At 46.3% G+C, this 21,433-nt stretch overlaps 1 protein-coding gene across 2 annotated transcripts in view; it reads right to left on the minus strand.

Annotated features, from left to right (window-relative positions):
- Positions 1–211: 211 nt before the first annotated feature.
- Positions 212–21,433, minus strand: part of DAB1 (DAB adaptor protein 1) — a 244,833-nt gene continuing 223,611 nt past the window's right edge. For both annotated transcript variants that reach the window (XM_008139363.3, XM_054720762.1), the window contains exons 9-13: positions 13,155–13,217; positions 10,644–10,752; positions 5,017–5,565; positions 659–786; positions 212–307 (exon numbers count right to left, since the gene is read on the minus strand). In XM_008139363.3, coding sequence (XP_008137585.1) covers positions 212–307; positions 659–786; positions 5,017–5,565; positions 10,644–10,752; positions 13,155–13,217 — 945 coding nt within the window. The remainder of the gene's footprint in view (positions 308–658; positions 787–5,016; positions 5,566–10,643; positions 10,753–13,154; positions 13,218–21,433) is intronic.

The raw sequence follows: 21,433 nt of genomic DNA on the forward strand, positions 1-21,433 counted from the left end.
ATGTCATGCATCCATGAGGAAAAATTAGGTGACAAACAGACACCAGGCAAGGAGAGATGACGTGAACATTCAGGGATACGCTCAGCAAGGAGAGATGGTACAAAGATCAGGGACACAACTTTCAAAGTGAGGAACAGGCAACAAAAGGGAAAGCAGATGGCTTAAGGATGAAGGAGATAAAAGGACAGATACCTACCCCGACCTGCGCTATCTAGCTACCGGCCTGTGGACTTATATTATCAGCACTGGGCTCCCCACTGGGCTCCCCAAATGGATCACTGTTGGATGAGGCCTGTGATCCATCGGGCTAGAACACAAGAAGATAACACTTTTTTTTTTCTTTTCAACAGTTGAAAATATAAGACAGCTGGGCACACTTTCATGCACACAAGTAATCAGCTATTTTAATGCAGGCAGCAACTTCAGTTAGAGGATACTGCACCCACAAATGCGAGAACTTGTAAGAACAACTTAATAAAAGGACAATGGTTTTTAGCTGCTCATTGGAACATAAAGCCCCTTAGTGACCCCTTTAGAACTTAAACGCCTGAGCCAGCATTCTTTTCTACTTAGGTTTTCTCATGCATTGTCCATTTCAGCTAGAGAGGTTTTGATGTTAAGGAAAAACAAAAACAGAAAGAATAAGCCCGTCACTTACAGCTTCTTGCTCTTCGCTCTTGCTGGGACTTTCAAAGCCCTCTTCAAAGATGTCATCTGTGGTAGGATCACTGGCGTGGGATGCAGATGACTTGGACGGAGAGCTCTGTCTAGGGGCTGGTGTTGGAGCTGAACAGAGACCATGCAAAGAGATGAAACCTAGTAAGTGTCTGGCTGCAAACGTGTGTACCCCACAGACACCTCAGGGATCTGATTATGTTAGAGTCAAGTCACAGGACTCCTCTTCCTATCACAGGTCAAATCAGGTGAATAGTTTAATATTTCCTCTGTACATATTTATCTTGTTCTCTCATATTCTTTTTTAAATATATTTTAACTTCATTCTTATTGTTGACACTATTACAGATGTTCTCATTCCCCCCCGCCTCCCCTTGCCCATCTCCACCCAGCCCCCACCTCACTTCCCTCTGGCCACTTTTGTCTGTGTCCATTCTCTGGCTAATCTCTTCACTTTCTTTCATTCAGTTCCCTCCAGTCCCTCCCCCTCTGACAGCTGTCAGTCTGTTCCATGTATCTCACATTCTTGACGGTCAGGAAGGAGCTGGTCCACATGAATGAAATAAACAGTGGTTCTCAAGGGATAGTCCCTGAATCAGTGGCATCAGCCACATCTGGGCACTTGTTAGAAATGCAAATGTCCAGACCTACTGAATCCGAGACCATGTTTCTGCATGCTCAAGTTGAGAACCATACTTTTTTTCCTTCTCTCTTGCTTAACATCATACAATTAATTCAGTAAGAATAAATAGATCAGAGAACAATGATATACATTGAATGAATGCCATCTATGTGTCAGATACTGTCAGAAATGTTACAGACAACATCTCTAACCCTCATAACACCTTTTTGGAGTAGGGTTATCACAATTACAGAGAAGAGGCAAATGAAGCTTGCTAAACTGCTCCAGGCCACACAGTTGGCAACTGGTAGAACCCGGCTTCATTCCCTGACACACAGTAGATATTTGTTTGATAAACACGTGCTAAATAAGGCATGTCTCGGGGATCTGGGAAAATGGCTGTAAGTGATGGTCACTTCGAAGCTGGTGCTGTAGTCCTCATTCTATACAGATGTTCATCTTCTGTCCTGATATTCCCACATTTTCCTTGTCTCATTTGTTCCAGAGGTTTATAACAAATATGCCATTTGAAACTACTCTTCCTTAAAAAATTTCTAATTTGCTATTGAAAATACCATTCACTGGCTTGGACCAAGTGAGGGGTATCGTGGCTTAAGCTGGTAGCTGAATTCAACACCATTGATAAGCACCCCCTACCATCACTTCTCAAAATTTACTATAGTCTGGCTGCTTATCAGACAGTGAGTGAATCTCAAACTTGGTGAGTTCCTTTTGCCTCAATGGACTTATATTTAGAATAACAATGCAGTTTGTTATGTGCCAGCAAGCTAGACAGTGCTAGGCACTTCCCATCTACTATACTTTCTAATATAAATTATGCTATTGTTTGTTTTTCTGATGAAGATACTGTAGCTCAGAGAGGTGAAGCGATTTTCTCAGGGTTAACACAGCTATGAAAGAGGAGCACTAGGATTTTTAAAAAAATTTAATCCTCACCCAAGGATATTTTTTCCATTTATTTCTAGAGAGAGTGGAAGGGATGGGGGAGGAGGAAAGAAAGATGGAAGGGAGAGAGGGAGAAAGACACACAGAGAGAAATATTGATGTGAGAGAGACACATCAATTGGTTGCCTCCCTCACACATCCCTGCAACCAAGATACAAACCCTTGACAGGGAATCAAATTCATGACCCTTCGGTACTTGAGCCGACACTCTAACCACTGAGCAACCAGCCAGGGCAGGAGCACTGGAATTTAACACTGTCTGACACTGTCTACTCAACTGTGCTTTTCTACTGGAGGTTTACTTTTGGCCTAACTGATCCTCCACTCAAAACATATTAAAGATGATACTGATGGAAAAGAGGATAAAAGGCTGGTTTCACACATTTTCTTTAAAATAAAATATTAAGTTTAAAAGGAGTCTGTTTTGTTCCATGAGATGATTATGGAACAAACAAGTTAGCGTGAGTTTAAGTGAGATAAGCTATATGGAAACACTCTAAATAGTTTAAAAGTTATTAATATAATTTGATTCTGACTTGTATTTGAAGTGTTTTATTGCTTACCAAAGGCTCAGAACCCCAGGTGACCTGCCAGTTCTGAGAGATTCATACTTACCGAGTGTAATCAATAGGGAGCATAACTAGGAGTTAATTCATGCAAGTGTCTTAACCTTTAGGAGGTTTTATGGACTATCTCTAGCTCTAAAACAGTAATTCTCAAACTGGGGCAATTTCACTCCCAGAGGACATTTGGCAACAGCCAGAGTCACTTTTGACCATGACTAGCAAGCAGGTGTATAATACCCCTGGCATCTGGTGGGTGGAGGCCAGGGATGCTGCTCCACACCCTACAATGCACAGGACAGCCTCCTCAACCAACATCAAAAGTGCCAAGGCTGCCAAACCTGCTCCCAGACACACCAGTAAATGGGTGACTTTGGTTTTGTCTGTTTCATTCTCGGCAACCTTCCCCTGTTGTAGATACTCTGCCAACAGTACGGGACGTGTAGGGATAATGAAGACACACTTCCTGTCCTCAAAGGACTTCAACTCCCCTCTGCTGTTTGTGGCTGGCACACTGAAAGGGAAATATTTGTTTTCCAACGATGCTTGCTTATTTATGCATGACTGTCATGTCTTTAATATTTCATTGCTTTTATTCATTATTCTTCCTTGAAACATTGAGATGCTCCCCCATGTAGATCATCTGGCCCAAGCAGAAGTAGGTTGCTTATCCATTTCAGAACAGTATCCCCAATCTGACTGCAATGACAGTATCTAATTATGTGAACATTAGATTTTGTGTGTGTGTGGACAATTCATGGCATTGGCCAAGCAATGATCCGTGTCAGTTGTGACAGTAATGAAAACATCAAACTCATTGTTCCATGAGCCTTTTCTTTCTCCTTATCAATTGTCAAGGCACAGGCTGAATCTCCAGACACCCTCCCTAAACGGTGTCGACCAAGCACAATTGTGTTCAAGTGTATCTGGACTCTGATTGGCTGCACAGTTCTGGTTTCCCAGATGTTTGCAGTAGAAAAGCGAGCTGGGCTAGAACCACTGAATATCAGAACTGGAATGGGGCACAGTGCTTATCACTTACTTTACCTACAACACAGGTGAGGTTAAGAGAAGTCCTACCTGCACCCAAAGACACAGCGTGTGGTGGAGGAGGCAAGATTAGAGCCCTGGTCCAGAGCTCTGCACCAAACCACTCCATAAAACTACATGCAATAAAACAATATGCAATAAAACTACTTCAAATCCTGTGAGGTATACTACATAATGTTTTAGCACATGTACCACTGAATCCTTCTAATAATCCTGAGCCCAGGATAGATGAGGAAATCAAGGCTCACAGAAATAAAATGATGTGTGCAGAGGCACAAAACTAGTAAATAATAAAGCTGCCATCCAGTTCCCAGTCCTAAGCCTCCTGCTGGCCATCATCTTTTCTCTCTGACTAGCCTTAGCTTTGAGTCCCAATCTGGCTTCAGCTATACCAGTTGTAGGAGGCCTTATGGTTGCTATATCTCTGCCCTTTTTCCTGATCTTAACGTTCTAATTTTTTATCCTTGTTCCTAAAATTATTTAATTCACATATACCATTCATTTTTATTTTAATGAACCATACAAAGATCCTGTGTCATTGCTGGGATATACAGAAGTGAGTGAATAAATGAATAAAAGAATGAATGAATGAGCAAATGAACAGAAACCTGAGGCAGAGTGACATGACGGAAAATCAACAGGTTTATATTCAATTCTACCACTTTGTCTATTCTCTTTGAATTTCACTTTCATTATCTGTCAAATAGGTCTAATGCAACTTGTCATAAGCATTGTTCTGAGCATAAAAATAATAAATGTAAAGCATGTGGGGAGGTACGGATGTTATAATTGGTACCTAATAATTGGCATCTATTATTATTAGTAGTAAGAGTAACATAAACAAAGAGCCCTATTGACTACTAGAGGCCCGGTGCACAAAATTTGTGCATGGGTAGGGTCCCTAGGCCTGGCCAGCGATTAGGGCTGATTGGGGCCTTCTGGCTGCCGGCCGGGGCCTCCCTTCATTCTGCACCACCCCCTGGTGGTCAGCGCATGTCATAACGGGTGATCAGTCTCCTGGTCGAACTCCTGTGGGGATAATTTGCATATTAGGCATTTATATATATATATATAGATAACTGAGTTCTCTGAGCCCAGACACAAGGCATCACTCACACTGGGTTTAGGAAGGGCACTCACGTGAGTTGGTTGATGGTGTGGTAGAAGTCACAGGGGTCAAATTCAACTGGGAGATGTCAAAGTCATCACAGTCATCTGTATCCTGTGCCACCCCGACTTTGCTGAAGTAACTGGAGAAGGCCTCTGAGGTACAGGTGAGTGAGGGTTGGTCGGGTTTGCGTGAGGGCACGGGTGGAGGCTGGGCCATCTGGAAATCCTTAAACATTTCTTTCCCCATTTTCTGTCTGGGCTTGTCGGTCTGTGGACTTGATCTGGCGGAGTCACCCGTGGCTGGGACTGTTGCGAGGGGAGTGAGGGGACCTTGAAACATGGCGGCTGGCAAAGGCATAACAGTTTGTGTGGGCATGAAGGCGGCTGGCGGAAATTGCCCGGCCACAGCTGGCCAGGGCTGCTGAGTGGCAGGGAAGAGACCCGGCTGGCCCCATGCGATGGGCTGAGCCCCCGGCATCACCTGAGCGACTGGTGGCTGAGCACCCATGGCGATCTGCTGTTGGACGAGGGGCTGCTGGCCCCAGAAGGATGGGAGGACGGCGCCCATGGCAACATAACCTGGAAGGTGGAAAAGGAGAGTCAAGCATCCTGGGAAGGAATGATTCCTGGAATCAGGTGACAGGCAAAAAGGTACTGAGCAAACCCCTAAGTGTCCAGCTGTGTGCTAGGGACTGGGGATGCAGGGATGACTAAGACAGAAGTCCCTGCTCTCATGGAACCTGCCTGCCAGAGCAGTGGTTATGGGAAACCTCTCTGAGGAGATGACTCATAAGCAGAAACTAGACTGCAGTGAGAGAGCAAGCCAGGCATTATGTGGGGGCGAGAACAATACTGCCACGAGTGTTAAAGGCTTCTGACATCACATAGCCTTCACAGCCAGCATGTCTCAGTGGAAAGGGCAGAGGACTAGGAATCAGGCATGGCTGGGTTTGAATCTTGCCTCCCTTTTTGCTAGACCCAGGGCCTTCTCACCTGCTGGTATGCTTTCTATGAATTTCATTTAACAATAACACAAGTATCTGTTATGGGAAGAGAGCACTGAATCTGACTGTGGAGAGCTACTCACGGATCTTTCTGTCCTCCTTCATTTTCCAGAAACCTGGTGCCCATCTTGTGAATGGATGCAAGGCTTCCCCCAGCCTATATTTTGCTTTGCTTCCTTCCCACCCTCCTCGGTGCCACCAGAGGACTGCTCTAAAATGCAAATATAGTGCTTCATTTTCTTGAGTATCAGGCTCAGATTGCCTTATGAGCCTTTGCGGGGGCGGGGGGACAGTCCCCTCTCCAGCACTTCACCCCCATTTTCAAATCTTTTTCCCACTGACACCTTTTCCTCCAGCCAATGGAGACAACACTCAACTTGCTCACTCTCGCCTCTACTGGTCCATTTGCCTTTAGAAAGCATCTCCTACTTCTTCGTGTGTCTACCCCTTATATGCTGTTTGAAACTCAGTTTAGCACCCCCCCCCCTGGACAGCTTCCCTGACCTCTAGGCTCACTGGTTCTCCTTCTCTGAGCTTCCACAGCCCTCAAGTTCATCTCTCATGGCACTTGCCACAAGCCTTGCAATTGCCTGCTTATTCTGTCTTCCCTCATTAGACTAGAAACCACCTGCTAGCAGAAACCCTTTATTTTCTCTCCCCGCCCCCTTGCGTCTAGCACAGTTTGGGGCACACATCGGCTGCTCCATAAGTGCTTGAGCTGGGGAAAGGCTCTCTATAAAGGTGAGCGAGTCATAGTAGAATGAATGCCTCACTGCGTCTTTCCAGGGATGCAACTAGACTCCAAGACCTGTAAGTGCTGTGATCTCTGGTGAATCTACTGTTGGTGGCAGGACTTTTTTTTTTTTCTCCTCATCATTTTTTCCTACAAAGAGCCAACAGATGGACTGTACACACTTTTCTGGAGAGAGCTATTAGCATGTCTCTGTGGCTTCATGCCATCTGTTTCAGACCAAAGTACAATATTCAACAGGAAAAAAGGCAGCACAGGGTAACTGAGTATCATGTTGGAGAACGTGCAGGTCTCACTTGCTTTTCCTGTGGGGGGCAGTGCCTGCAGCCCAAGCTCCTCCCAGACCTGATTCCTAGGTGCTCTGGCCACACAGCATCGCACATGCCTGACGGGACACCTCAGTGGCAGGGCTGTGGTAGCCCCGGACACAGGGAGCCACTTGGTGGCTGCCAGTATAGCCACATAACAGCTTAGACTGTTTACTCATTAATGTTCCACAGCGGAGGGAGGAGGTGCCAAGGAGCATCTGTTTATGCCACTGAATTGAGATCCATCATAAACCTCCTTGCTGTGAAGTGAAGAGAAACACCTGCATCACTGCCTTGCAGTGAGGTTTTTAAAAAGTGTTGAAAATTGCAATTTATAACCAGATGCTGGTCTGTACTGGGGATACGCTCATTATTTGCAAAAAAGAAAAAGAAAATCAGACTAAAATGTAAGTAAAACACTGAAAACTAAGGGACTATCCAATATATATAGAACTTATATGGTGTCTCTTATCTACATTATTTCATTTGACTGATTGATTGATTCAGTCATTCATTCAGAAATATGTCTACGGGGTGCCAGCATTGTTTTAGACTCTGGAGATTCAGTGAAGAACAAAACAGTTAAAAACAATCCTGGCCCTCGTGGAGCTTACATTTTTAGAGAAACTGCAGCTTCAGGAGGGAGGTTTGACGCAGCTACATAGGGCGTGGGTAGCAGAGCAGGGCTCCTGCTGAACAGGTAGCAAGCGTCAGGTGAGTGCTTTCTTATGGAAACACTGCCAGGCACTGCTTTAAATATTTTACTACATGTATTAACTCGTGCAATCCTCAGAACAGCCCCACGAGGGGGAATCCTTATTCCCATTTTACAGATACGTTTCTAAGGCTCAGAAGAGATTGAGCTGAGTATTACATAGCTGGTTAGTGGTGGGGTCTCACATTCTCCAAGCCCCCAGGTTCCCTGGGCCAGCTCTTCCATGCGCAGTCAGGAGGCCAAAGACCTAAGCTTTATTAGATGCATTTAAAAAAAAAAAAACATTCCAAGAAGATAAAGGGAAATAATATAGGTACGACAAGACATACTTTCTTCTATCGTAGAAATCAGAGTAATGATAATAGTAATAGAATTTTCTACATGAAGCATCTACAAAATACCAGCCTTTTTCAAGGTACTTAACTTTTCATTTAATCCTCATGACATTGTTGCAAGGTAACTATTATTTTCAATTCAGTTAGAAAGATGAAGAAACTCTGGCTCTGACAGGTGAAGTAATTTGCCTAAAGCTTATAAATAAATGGCAGAGCCAGGATTCAGACCCAGTCCATTGGTGGCAAAAGCCTCCCACAGCCTGTCCATTGTACCACATGCCCCACTCCATTGCCCCGTCCACCTGTCACTGGCACGACAATTAGGGACAGGTGGACAGAGATGCAATAGCTGCAGAGATTTTTAAGGACAGCTAAGGAAGGAAAAAGGCAAGTCATTTAACAACAACTGAAGCCTAGTTTTGCTCCTCACTGTATTTTAAGTAAAGTAAGAAAGCAAAAATATGCTAATTAAAATTAATTTTAGACTTATGTTCTAAAATTTGGAAGCTTGGAACAACCTACTCACTTTTTTTTTTTTTTTTTTTAGTACCTGTATAAACCAAATCTGGATGTGCGGAAATGGCTTGTCCATAGTTTGCAACAAGGTTGGTCAACCAGAAAGATTAAAATCTAGGCCTTCAAAGCCCTCCCCTGTCACAGGCTTGGGAATAGGCCCAGGGTAGTGCTACCTGGCACGGGCATGTCATCAGGTGCTTTTCATCAAATATTAGGGCTGGAAGACATGCGCAATTGCATCCAGTCCCACCCTCTCACTTATAGGGAGGGGAACGGAGACCAGAGGGGCCGATCATCCCTCCTCTGCCTGGAGTCCTCCTAACCCTGATACCTGCTTGCCTCTCTCCCTCCCCACTCCCAGTCTGCTCCCGTCTCTTCTTAGTATGAGCCCCTCCTGATTACAAACTCTACTCACACCTGCCCTTCACCTGCTCCAAAGCCCCCCGAGCCTGCTCTACATTTTCTCTTTGTCCATACCACTTATCATTGTCTCACAAGTTATTTCTAGATTGTTCTTTGTCTCCCTGCTAGGAAGTAAGCTCTCTGCAGGCAGGGGTCTGTGTGTGTTGTATTCTCGGACGCACCTCAATCAATATCTGTGGGACGAATATGCCTGGGAATTAGTGAGTTTAGTGCCTGGGGTTCCCATCACCTGTCCAGCATATGTTCATGAATGACACAGCACGGGGATTCTGAACACAGGGCTGACGGCACAGGAACATGGTGCATTTCTGATGGAAACTGCTTCTCTTATTTAAAATGACACACAAGGAAATTTAAAGATCCTTTTTGGGTAAGGAAAACTATTCCTCACCACTATCCTGTTTTAAAGGTGGATAAAACATTCAATTAGGAAACTTAGCAATGAATAAAGTTCGAGGCTAGACTTGCATCTTCTAAATTGTAAGCAGATCCAGTGGCTACTGACCTTTGCTGCTTCTCAAAGTTCATGGTGATCCCTGGGCTCATGAGGAGTAAGTGTAACTATTTCAGAACAGGGTCTACATTTTTAATTCACTTTGAATAACAACGAGGTTTATATTTGGTGGCAAGAATTTGTTTCTAACACTGTGTAATTAAAAGTAATTATTTATAGAAAAAATGCAAGAAGATTTGTATTCTAGAATAAATTCCATTTCCTATTTATAAGACTACAGTAGAAAAAGAAAGATGAAGCTACGAATGTCAAATATGTAGTTAATGAAAGCAAAAAAGTCTAAGTCTCCCCCACATGCAGGAAGCAGAACTAGTCCCATCTTTGGCTCTGTCCAAGCCATGTGGACTGGCCTCTTGGAGTGCCTGATGCCATCCAAACAAGATGTCTGAGCTCCCACGATTTGTAACTCACCTTTAATGCTGTTGCTATAGATTTTTACCCTACTGTAAAAGTAGTCTATGCTTTTTATAAAATAATATTTGGAAAAGAGAACAAATACTTTCTGAATCAGCGGTCACCAACCTTTTGGACCTCACGAACCACCAGTGGTCTGCAGACCACTGGTTGGTGACCGCTGTTCTAAATCACTAACAGCCCTATCATCCTCCCAATTCACCGTTAAGTAGTTTGCTCTGTCCCTTAGGTTTCCTGTATGGACACCCTCACCCTCCTGAATCTCCACCAAACCAGGAGGCAGATCACGTCTGTCCATCAGATCTCAAGAGATCTTTGGAGAACAGACTCACCCACTCCCCTTTGCCACCTCTTCTCCTCTGGCTCAGACGGACAGGAAGAAATGGACTTGCACTGATCTGCATGGCTGTGTGTGCACCAGGCTCCCTAAAGCTAACCACCTGAGTAACATGGAATCTTGACCATTCCATGTGAAAGCCATCACTGTATTCCAGCCAGCAGCATACCAGACCTCTGTGAGAGGTGCCACCCCACTCGCCACCCCATGGCAGCTTCTCAGTGTCACCTGAAGAGTTACAACGGGAGAACGGTGGTTCCACAGGTGTTCTGGCACATCTGGCAGCTGGTCCAACCCTTTCTGCAAAGGAAGGGAAGCAGGTGGAAGGAAGAGGGCTTACCTGAGGGTACAGCAGCAGTGCCGAAAGGTACAGAACCAAACATGTCTGCACTCGCCGGAAGTGTCTGAGATGAAGACGGGATAAAGGCATCACCTGGAGTTGCAGGAGTCTGTCAGAGAGAGGGGGCGGATGCATGAGGCTCCTGGGAGACTAGGCTCAGCGATCATCCAGGATGGGAGGCAGCTGGTGCAGGAATGTGTGTGTGTGTGTGTGTGTGTGTGTGTGTGTGTGTGTGTGTGTGTGTTTGGGGGGAGGGGGATGCTGCAGAAACCAGCCAGGGTCTGGCCACTTAGGTGGTGTGCAAACCACTAGCTAGTTACACAGATTATCTGTAAAATGGGCAAAGTGATACCTACTCCCAGAGCAACTGTGAGGATTAACTGAGGTCATGCATTTAAATCACTCAGCACCATGCTGAGGCATATAGTAGGTGCTCAGCAAACGAAGGCCAGGATCGTGACTATTTAGTTTGAGCCCCTACCCCTTAGGGGTGTTTTCAGGCCTTCAAATTATTCCATAAAACCTGGCTTTCCTCCTTTAGATGCGGTCAATCCAAACTGACATACTCCACTCAGAATCTACTACTGCGCACCCAGCTCAGGGCTTGTCACTGAAAACACAGTCAGTAAATCGTTGTGGACGAAATGAACAAATAAAGTTTAGGAACTGGAACAGAGGTCCTTGTATCTCCTGGTGCCTCCCTGAATCTTGCCTGAATATTCACTTGCAAGAAGTGAAGATTTTCAAGATAATTAAAAAAATGCCTGAGCTGTAAACTGCACAGTGCCTGGCCGTGCTGGGGTTCCAGGAAGGTCTGTGGCATGAACTGTTGGGGAAGGTGAGGGGCACTGAATTAAAACCATCAGTATGCAGTTTCTTTTTAAATGTTCTCACCTATTTACAGAGGCCCTTTGCCTACAGTGTATATCTATTCAATGACATAACATTCTTATCTCCCCCCACCCCATACTTACACCCTGGGGATAGCCTGGGGCAAGCAATTAATCCTGAAACCATGGCAATTAGACAAGGCCATTTAGACTAGCAGCTTGTGAGAAGAAGGGCATTGTTCTGAGGATAATTAAATACCCATTTGGACTGCACTTGGGTTCAGGGCCAGGAACGCAGCCATGAGATGCTGCAATAAGCACTTTTAAACACAATCAACACCATTCCCTTTTCCCCTATGTGACCTTGGGTGAGTCACAAGCCCTCTCTGGGCCTCAGTCTGCTCATCTGTAAAATGAAGGTAATAAGGTTAGAAGATCCCTTCAGGCCTCTCTAGCTCCATAGCGCACGGTTCTGAGATCCCCAGTGCCCAGGACACAGCTGTTTCGCCCAGGGATAGAGCAGGGATGAGACTTGCTAGAGCTGCCCGGCTTCCCAGCTTCCCTGGAGACAGGAGCTGCTGTCCCCGCCTTCACGGCTGCTCTGGGCATCAGGTGTTGGGGGCAGAACAGCTGTGTCTAGAGTCCCTGGCGGCAGCTGTGGGCAGCGGGGTCTTGTGCCATCTGTCCTCAGTGGTGAGGTTACAGCCTTTTCTCTGTGAGGCGCATCTCACCAATGAACCACAGCACCATCCCTGGGTTTGCACAACTGTGCAGTGCCCAGGGGAGCTGCCCCCGCCAGCAGCTTCAGCTGGTGCAGCTGTGCTGACTGCTCTCCATCCACCTCGGGGAGTGGAGAGTGGGGGGAGGAGCTGAACGGGCCATCTAGCTGGCTCTGTTGTTTGCAGTGGCTGCAGGGTGGCCTCTGAATGCACCCAGTTGTCTGGGTTTCTATTTGGTTTTGGTTTTAATACCCTTTTTTCTCCTTTTAATGTTCAAATGAGGGCTTCCTGCAACCTCTGTCTCCCTGCCAGCAATGACTGACTGAGGTACCTGCTGAACCTAGAGCTGGGAATCCAACGCTTTGTGAGAAGCTCAGTAAAGCCAGCAGGAAGATTGGAGGGAGAGAGCAAAGAAAAAGGAGAGAGAGAGAGAGGGAGGGAGAGAGAGAGAGAGAGAGAGAGAGAGAGAGAGAGAGAGAGAGAGAGAGAGAGATCAGAAAAAAAAGGAGAGAGGGAAAGGAAGAAAGGGTGGGGAGAAGATGCTTCCTTTACTGGGCTGACCACCTGGCCGTGTGGGCCAGGTAGGTGCTGTCAGATGCCTATCGCATTGTTGTCCTGTTGAGTTTCTTGCCCTATTCCCAGCTGGGTCTGCAGGCAGCGGCCACATCCCATTCATGATTCCACTGCCCAGCAGAATAGCAAGTCCCCAGGGGACCTGTAATTGCTAATACACGGATGTATCTATTTCTCAAAACAGAAGCCTGTATCATAATTCCTTTTAAAAGATAGCCTAGGAAATTGAGATTTAGAATCCCTAGCTATTTTGCCCAGAGCACACAGCTTGAAGGAGCCAGGGCAGACACCCACCAGCAGGCCTCTGTTACAAAGCGCACATGCTTTCCCGGGGAGACTGAAGAAGGGAAAGGCAGGGATGCCGGGCACAGAGGGCGGTGCATACTTACGGGGGGAGAGGTTATATCAGGAGGGGTGGACATGTCCCCAAAAAGTTCTAATTGGGTCACAGCCTGAAAAGACATAAAAGATAATGATGTCACCGGGAGGAATACTGCTGCCGCAGGGGCACTGCTTGAAACACAGCATCCTAGGAGGACGAGTATTTCTCTTTCTCAACATCCCTACATAAACAATAAGCCCAGTTGGTCATTGCTACACCTCATGACCCTAAAGACAACACCTGGGATGCGGCCAGAATCAATTCTTGCTTCAAGGTGTCTGACTGTTGATCTGGACTCAGTCCAGGAGATCCGCGTTTGGCCGCCTCCCATAAGCAATACTAAGACCCTTTTCACCTATTTACCACCGATGCCAGCGCTGTCTCTTTTCCAGGAAATAATGCAAGAAGGCAGTCCCGTCATTGGTTTTTCTTGCATGCGTGTGTTCACTCGTGTACTTAGCCCTTCACACACTAAGTATAGTAAGACAGACTTCATGGCCACCTCTCCGTGCATGCTCCCAGCAACAGTGACCCTGAGAGGAAGGCATCATCATTCCCATTTCTACAGATGAGTAAACTGAGCCTCACAGAGGCTAAGACTTGAGTTTTCTCCACACAGAGTATGCAGTCAGACAGATGACAGTCCCTGAAAAAGTCTGTCTTGAGAATAAAAAATATAGTTGGAGGAAAAGAAATCATAGTATTTAATACCAGGAAGGGCATCAAAAACAGCCCAGCAGATACACTATTAATCACTCCTCGGAACTCCATGGCTGCAGACACCATGTCATCTACATCCCCCATCCATCACCCAGGAGTGTCTGAGTGACGCCAGCCAGTAACTGTGGAAGGAACCCTTTAAGATACACTTAGAAACGAATCTGCAGACTCTCCTAGCTGCAGCGACTGTGGGGAGTCCCTGGCCAGGATCCCCGTGGCCTGACTTAAAGTACATAATCATATGCTTTGTGCAAACCTGCCCACCGAGGGAAAAACACTCTGCTTCCCTTTGGGTTTTACAACTCTCCTCGGGGGAACCTAAAACCACCTAAAACCATTCAATAGAAAGGACAGAGCAGGGCGCATTTGCCTGCTTGCCATGCAGGGCCCCTGCACCTGAATTCCTACCTCTCTCTAGGACTCACCACGAAGAAGGGAATGCTCTTTCTTACCAACAGGTGAGGGTCTCTGGCAGCCGGACAAGGTGCCCACCTGAGCATATGTTTGGGTTCTACCACCTCCGATCTCTGCCACTCCTCAGAGCTACAGTTCCCTCACCTGGGCAATGGGGATGGTAGTATCTCCTTTGCAGATTTATTGACAATACTAATAGCAGGACTTCCTTTGGAGTTTGGCGAAGCCCCGTTTAACAGGCACAAAAAGTTCTTTTGGCTGAAAGCAGCTTAGCCTAGCTAACTCACATTCAACTTTTCCCTTGAAGCTTTCAGAAGAACAGTAGTACCTGGCATAAAGCAGGGCCCTGTGCATACTGATTTCCTTCCCAACCATGCAATGCTTTTCCCGTACCGTACACACTGGATAAGCGGTAGGTGGTGGGCACTGTGCTAGTTGCTGGGAACAGAATAACGAGAAATGCCAAGTTCCTGCCTGCAGGGAGCTTACAGTCTGGTGGGACAACCCATAGACAGAGCTAATTTCAAGGTGTTGTGGCAGGAATGGCAACAGACGTCTCAATGGGCCAGCCTAGGAGGGACCAGCCAGCTTTTGGCAAAGGAGCTCAATGAGGGTTTTCTCAGAGAAACAGCTCTGATCTGAGTCCTGAAGAAGAGGAGCAGTTAGCCAGGCAACCAGGATGAGGAGGGGCCATCCAGGCAGATGGAAATACAGGAACAAGAGGGGTAGCAGCCCCAGGCTGTCGAGCATTTTGGTTGAACCAGTGAGGGTGGAGAGAGAAGCAGGAGAGGAGACAGCGAAGGGGACAGGGCTACCTGATTCTCTCCCAAAGGATAATGGTCCGTGGTAGTGAGATGGTAACAGGGTGGCCAGCATGCTGGGTGCTCTCCCAAATCTGGCTGGACCCTAAATACTCCTTGTTTCCTTAGCTTGCTTCCATTATTTTACTTTATTTGGTGAAACTAGGCCAATCCTTTAGACTCTCTCCCAAATTCACACAAGTAATAACTCTATTTAACTCAAATGAAGCTTCTGGGCTTCCTACAGTTGGAACCCAGTGCTTCTAAAATGGTCCCCACTATTTTCACTGGTAGGAAAATATTAAAATAAAGTTAATAATTAAGTTTCATAATTTACATTTCAAATATGTTGACCTCATGGCACACTGTTGCTAACATCATTCATATAATTTACTGGCTCATTTTCTCCTTAAACACAACATTTATTTATTTATTTATTCATTCATTTATTCATTCATTTATGTATTTATTTATTTATAGTTTTTAAAGATGAAAACACAACTTTTAAAATAACCCTCATTCCTGAGATGTAGACTTCCCCCTGCCTGATGGTTTTTACTCAAGGACTGAACGAGAACAGCATGCAGAGGCATAACACACAGATTGTTATTTCATTCCATTGGACTTGCTGTTTAAATGGAACCTTGAGTTAATTTAAATTTTATATAAAAATGGATTCTTATGCCATATAATTAAAAATAATTCTAATGGCCATATGCGATTGAGAATCTGGAGTAACATCTATTTTAACAACTTCCATCCCCTGTTAACCCCAGACCTTTTATTTGTAACCTAACAAACCACGTTCCTTCGAATAAGATGGTCATAATGAATCATTTAAGGTTCTGAAGAGAATAAAACTAACCGTCCACATTTGTAAAACATTGTACAGTTTACAATACACTTTGTAATACGTTATCATCGTGGTTGATGCTCACCGAGCCCCATGACATCGGCAGCACAGGTGTCTCTCCCAGTGTCTGGATTTTGCAGATGAGCGAGCTGAGACCAAGAGGTTAAGTGACTTGCCTCTGACCAGTGAGCTAACTGAGCTGGGCTTGACCCGCAGCCTGAGCAGCATCTCGTTTATCTGTCACTTCACAGAGCCTTGGTTACCTTCCTACCCTGTGGAAGTCCAGCTCCACCGTACTCTCTAACCAGCAGCCGAGCTCCTAAAAGGTCTGCCACGAGTCACATCCATCTGAAGACGTCATCTGGAAGGCCAGCTCAAGGTGCCTCCTTGCCTTTCCATTACTAGCACTTCAGACATATTCAGGCGAAGAGAGACTTGGCAGCTGCCGGCAGATTCTGCCCCTTCTTTAGGCCTGGCATTGTCCAGGATAAGAAGAGTGACACCGGAAGATGCCAAGGCCAGAGACGGAGAGGATGGGTAGCTTGGGTGTTGATGGGGCAGCCCATCAATGTCTGCATCAGGCCTGTTCTCCACAGCCATTCTTTGATACGACAAGTGATGTTTTCACAAGAGTATCTGCAGTGTTACACAACCGCTGTTCCAAGGTTAGCCTCCGGGTCCTTCGTTCAACTAGACCCATGGTCGGCAAACTCATTGGTCAACAGAGCGGCAAACCACGGCTCGCGAACCGCAGTTTGCTGACCACTGAACTAGACTATGGCAACTAGACTCCTAGCTCCTCCTACAGAAAAATTCTGAAGGCACCACTGCTGAAGGCTGAGATGGCCTTGACTGACCCCAAATCACATTCTCGCAGGCCCACTACCTAAGTTTGGCATCAGGAGGTCCTTCATTGAGGAAAAGTATGGCTCCCCTACTGTACATCAGCTACTGTACCAAGAGCAGGGGATACAGGGAAGAATGAGGCATGTTCCTGCTCCTACTTTCATGAGCTGGCTACCTGAAGGAAAGGCAGGCCCACAGACACAATCAGGGACGTGCCACGGAGCCCAGAAGCAGGAGTGCTATAAATGGAAAGGCCACCTCAGGGCCTTTGCACATGCCTTTCCTCCTACCTAGAACACCCATTCCTTCCCCCATTGCCTGTCCACCCATCATCCTTCAGGGGACAAATTTTCCTCCCCCTGGGAAATGTCTCCTAACTCAGTTTGTACCCCATCGCACTACTCAGAACAGCTTGTGTGATACTTTTATTTCAGTGGTCTCAACCTTGGATGCACACCCAAATCACCAGGGGGAAAATACTGATGCCTTGTTCACACCCCAGGAGATTCTGACTTGGCTGGTTTGGAGTACAGCCTAGAACCTAAAACTTTAAAAGCTCTCCTAGTGATTCTATTTTGCAGCCAAGGTCAAAAACCCCTAGAAGCCTCCCAAGCACCCTCAGGGGTGATCATATTCATTGGCCTATATATCAGCCAAGCTGTATAAATATTGGTTGTAAACCAGTACATCTACTCCAGGGTATGCTGAATGAAGAACAGTCGTGTGTGTCTTTTATTCCCAATGGGGCACTTAGCACATGCTGTTTCTGTGTTTGAATACCCACTACACTGTCACACTACATACACTGCCCTAGGCTACCTCACCTTACCCTACTCTTCCCTCCCCTACCTTTCCCAACCACCCTACCTTATTCTATCCTAATGCTATGCAGTGTTGCACTGTGTTGTACTATGAGCGTCTTCCTCTCCACCACATCTCCAGCCATTTATTGGAATGGGACCTGTTAGGAGCTCAAAAAATATTTGTTGAATGAAATGAAGGAGTATCACTTCCTGTCCAATATGCCCTCTTTCACACACACATGCGCATGCGCACACACACATGTGCACGCACACACACACACACACACACACACACACATACACACACAGTTATTATTTGACCCTATTGCAGGGCTCACCAGGTGTCTTCCTGTGAACACTAGAACAGAGCTGAGCCGAGCGCCTGCTTCTCACGCAGGCTGGGTGGGATGCTATGGGATGCATGTCAGTGACCAGAACAACCCTCACTTAAGAGCCTGGAGGCCTTACCTTCGTTGCCTCAAGAATCTCATCAATGTCCGCGGGCAGGTTTCTGTTCTGTAAGCACAAGGCATGGCTTATGAGCACGAAATGAATGATGGGGCAATGACATGAAACAGCTCACAGACAGGGCCCTCGCACTCTTACCGGGGTGGCCGCGGCAAAGCGTTCTTCAAAATCCTCCATCGGATGGCCGTTCTGCAGGTGGAAGGGGCGATGAATGAGGATGAAGTGAATGACACACAAATGACATGGATTAGTGAGTTTGATGAGGATGGTATCTACAATTTATGCTCCCATGGACTCAGTGACAGGAGCTGAGGCCAACATTCTGTGCAAATCCTGGGAATGTGTTCCCAGCATAAGCAGTTGATCAAATAGGGGCCTGATGAGGAAATACAGCAGTGGTTCAAAGTTCATCTTTCTGAAATTACAGACATTACCCAGCCGGTCTCAACTGATAAGAGCATGTTTACCCTTGAGATTTTTGTTTTAAAAGACAAAAATGTTATCTGCGTTAGCAAACCGAAGTCTTTAGAGCAGCCTGTAAACAGCTGGTTTCCTAAGTGCCTTTGTGCCTGCTGTCCCCTCTGCTTGAAATGCTCTTCCCCTCACCCCTGCATGTTCAGAGCTCATCCCATTTCTCAAACCCTGCTGAAGGGCCACCTCTTCCATGAAGCCTTCCCTGATCTTTTGAGTTGAAACTCCTCCTCTGAGAATAACAGCACATCCTCTGTGCTGACCCCGGTGAGGATCCCGAAGCAGGGACCATGATGTATTTACTTTTGAATCCCCAGAGCTAACAGAGGGTCTGGCACACAGCAGTGTCTAAAAATACATGAATGAATGCATGTTTTACAAGCAGCTGGCTGTTGACCAGATCTAATTGTTTTAATTTTTTATTTTGTTGTTTATAACTGTCGAGCATTTCACTACTCCAAAATACTGCTGTCTCAGGATCCATTTTGTGTGGCCAAGCGGCCTGCAGGAGCCTTAAACTGGCTCCAACCCCTGCGGGGAGGCATGTCCCGTGAGGACTCTCATGGTAGGCAGTCTGCCCACTGCCCAGGGCCTTCCTTCCCCTTGTTACCTCTTAGATAAGACCCCAAGCCCTGCTGTTCTTGGTTTGAATGGCCCAATCCAGGCTGAGCCCAGGAAATGCAGGCACTTCACCCATGGGCCTAATAAAGGCACATGACTTAGGTCCTGTGGCTCTCTCAGGCCAGCCGCCTTGACCTCTCCCAGTGACCCCTCCTCTATGGCCTGTGAATAATAAGCTTCTCTACTTCAATTCTCTTGTGGTCTTTGTTGAACTGTGGCCCTCCATCTGATGCCCCAGGGCTCAACTTAATAAATGTTAATTTAACAAAGTCACAACAGTAAGATTTACTATAGATAATATATAATATCTCTGTAAATAGATATATCACCTTACTTTGGTCTATATTACGAGCTAATTATTCTTTGGATGCTTTCCAAGCACTTTAACATGAATATATATCTGATACTATTGACATTACAATGAGTTATTGTGCACAGAAATAACTGTATCATTTCCTAATTTTTAGGAGAGCTGGCTATCGGCAATAGAGGAATGGAGAATCATCACCCAATAACCTCATAATACTCATCTGTCAGAACTCACTCTCACCCTCTGTGGCAAACGTGACTTTCTGCCACTCAGCCCCAGGGACAAGGCTGCAAAGCAGAGCCGGGGAACCAGCGTGCCCACCACAGTGGGGCCTTGGGACCAACCATCAGCGAATTCCGTCATCAACCATCGGCTTTGCCGCACTGGCTCCCCAAGCGTCAACTGTGGCTAAGAGCAGAGGACGAGCAACCACATCGGATAACCACATACATTATGATTATTATTTGGCCAGCGGTGGGGAGAGATGGGGAGACAACATTAGTTTAAGCGATCCTGTAATCTATGGAGTGGCCTAAAAGGTTAAGGTTATGTCGCTACATCCTTTGTAAATTCGCACACTTCGAGGGATTTATGGCACAGTCCCTACCAACTAGCTCTGGGTCATAACTTTTAATAAAAACATTTTTTAGTGTCCAAAATCTCATTACATCTGTCCAATATAAAGAAGCAAATAGCTTCAGAGCATGATGGATGCATTAAATAAATTTGAAAAACAGCCTGTGGTCGAGTCTCATAAACCCCCCACCACCTAATGAAAACGCGTGAGGATAACCGGTGCTGGCGCGAGCCCGTCGCTTTCCTGGTGACAGAGAGGTGGCCTTTGGTGAGCTGTGGAGCTGGGGTGTGAGGAGGCGATTTCATTCATCCAGATGGAGCTGGAGACCAAACGCATGGGAGCCGATGCCTCTCTCTGGAATCCCACCGACACGGACTGACTCCTGGCTGCGCAGTGTGCTGGCCGCCTGACTCTCACATCCCATGAGCGTCAGTTTTCTCATTTTTCAAGTGGGGATGATAACGATGACATCCTCTCAGAGGATGAACTGAGATGTGGGTGCAAAGTCTTGTTTGGTGTTTGGCACATAGTAGGTGCTCAATAAATAGTAGCAATTATTAGTATCTCTTCATTCTGTTTCTTTTGACTCATTTTTGCAATGCACAGACACCCAGGGCTTAATGCTAGAAAACTGTTATTATGTAATATTTGGGGAAAGAAAGAGGAAGAAGAAACAAATACCCTGCCAGATGCCCCTGTTTAGAAATAGCCCGGCCTGACAGCACAGGCCAGAGCCCGTGTCAAAGGATGCCCAGCACTTCTTGGCCTTAGCTCTGAACCTCTCTGTCCATTCTTGACTCCATCTTCTCCCTCTCACCTCAGTTCTGGCTACAGTATTGTCTGATCATCCTCTTCCCATCCATGCACTTTGTCCCTGGCTCCTGTGGTTCCTTCCTGGTTGCCCCTGGCTCAGTCATTGCTCAGCGCTCTTTCCTCCCGCGCACGGCAGCCTGTGGTAATGCCCGGTGCACCACATCCAGCCCATATACTCTCCCGGCTGCTTCTCATGGGCAGGACCTGGAACCCATTCCCTACTCTCCCCACACCCCTGGCTCTTGCTTTACCTACAGTCACTACTAGAGTTCTAGCTCACTTAGCCCCATATAAAAAAGCAAATGGCTCCAGAGCAAGATTATCCCCAGTCCTTTCGTTCTTATAGATATCTTTCCCGTACTTACTATCATAGCATGCACGCAGCTTCCCACGCTGCTTTCAAAACATCAACATGACATCAAATTTCACTCACAACTTAAACTTCCAGGGAGGAATCAAAGGAAGAGATTCCCCTCTTTTGTTTCAACCCAGTTCTAGCCTGAATCTTCATTAAGACATAAAAGTAAAGCTCCCACAGGGAGTTTTATCTTCCCACACTCCCTTATAGGAGCAGTGGGAACAGGATTGTC

The sequence above is a fragment of the Eptesicus fuscus genome, chromosome 9 (assembly GCF_027574615.1).
Source record: "Eptesicus fuscus isolate TK198812 chromosome 9, DD_ASM_mEF_20220401, whole genome shotgun sequence".
Taxonomy (NCBI): Eukaryota; Metazoa; Chordata; class Mammalia; order Chiroptera; family Vespertilionidae; genus Eptesicus; species Eptesicus fuscus.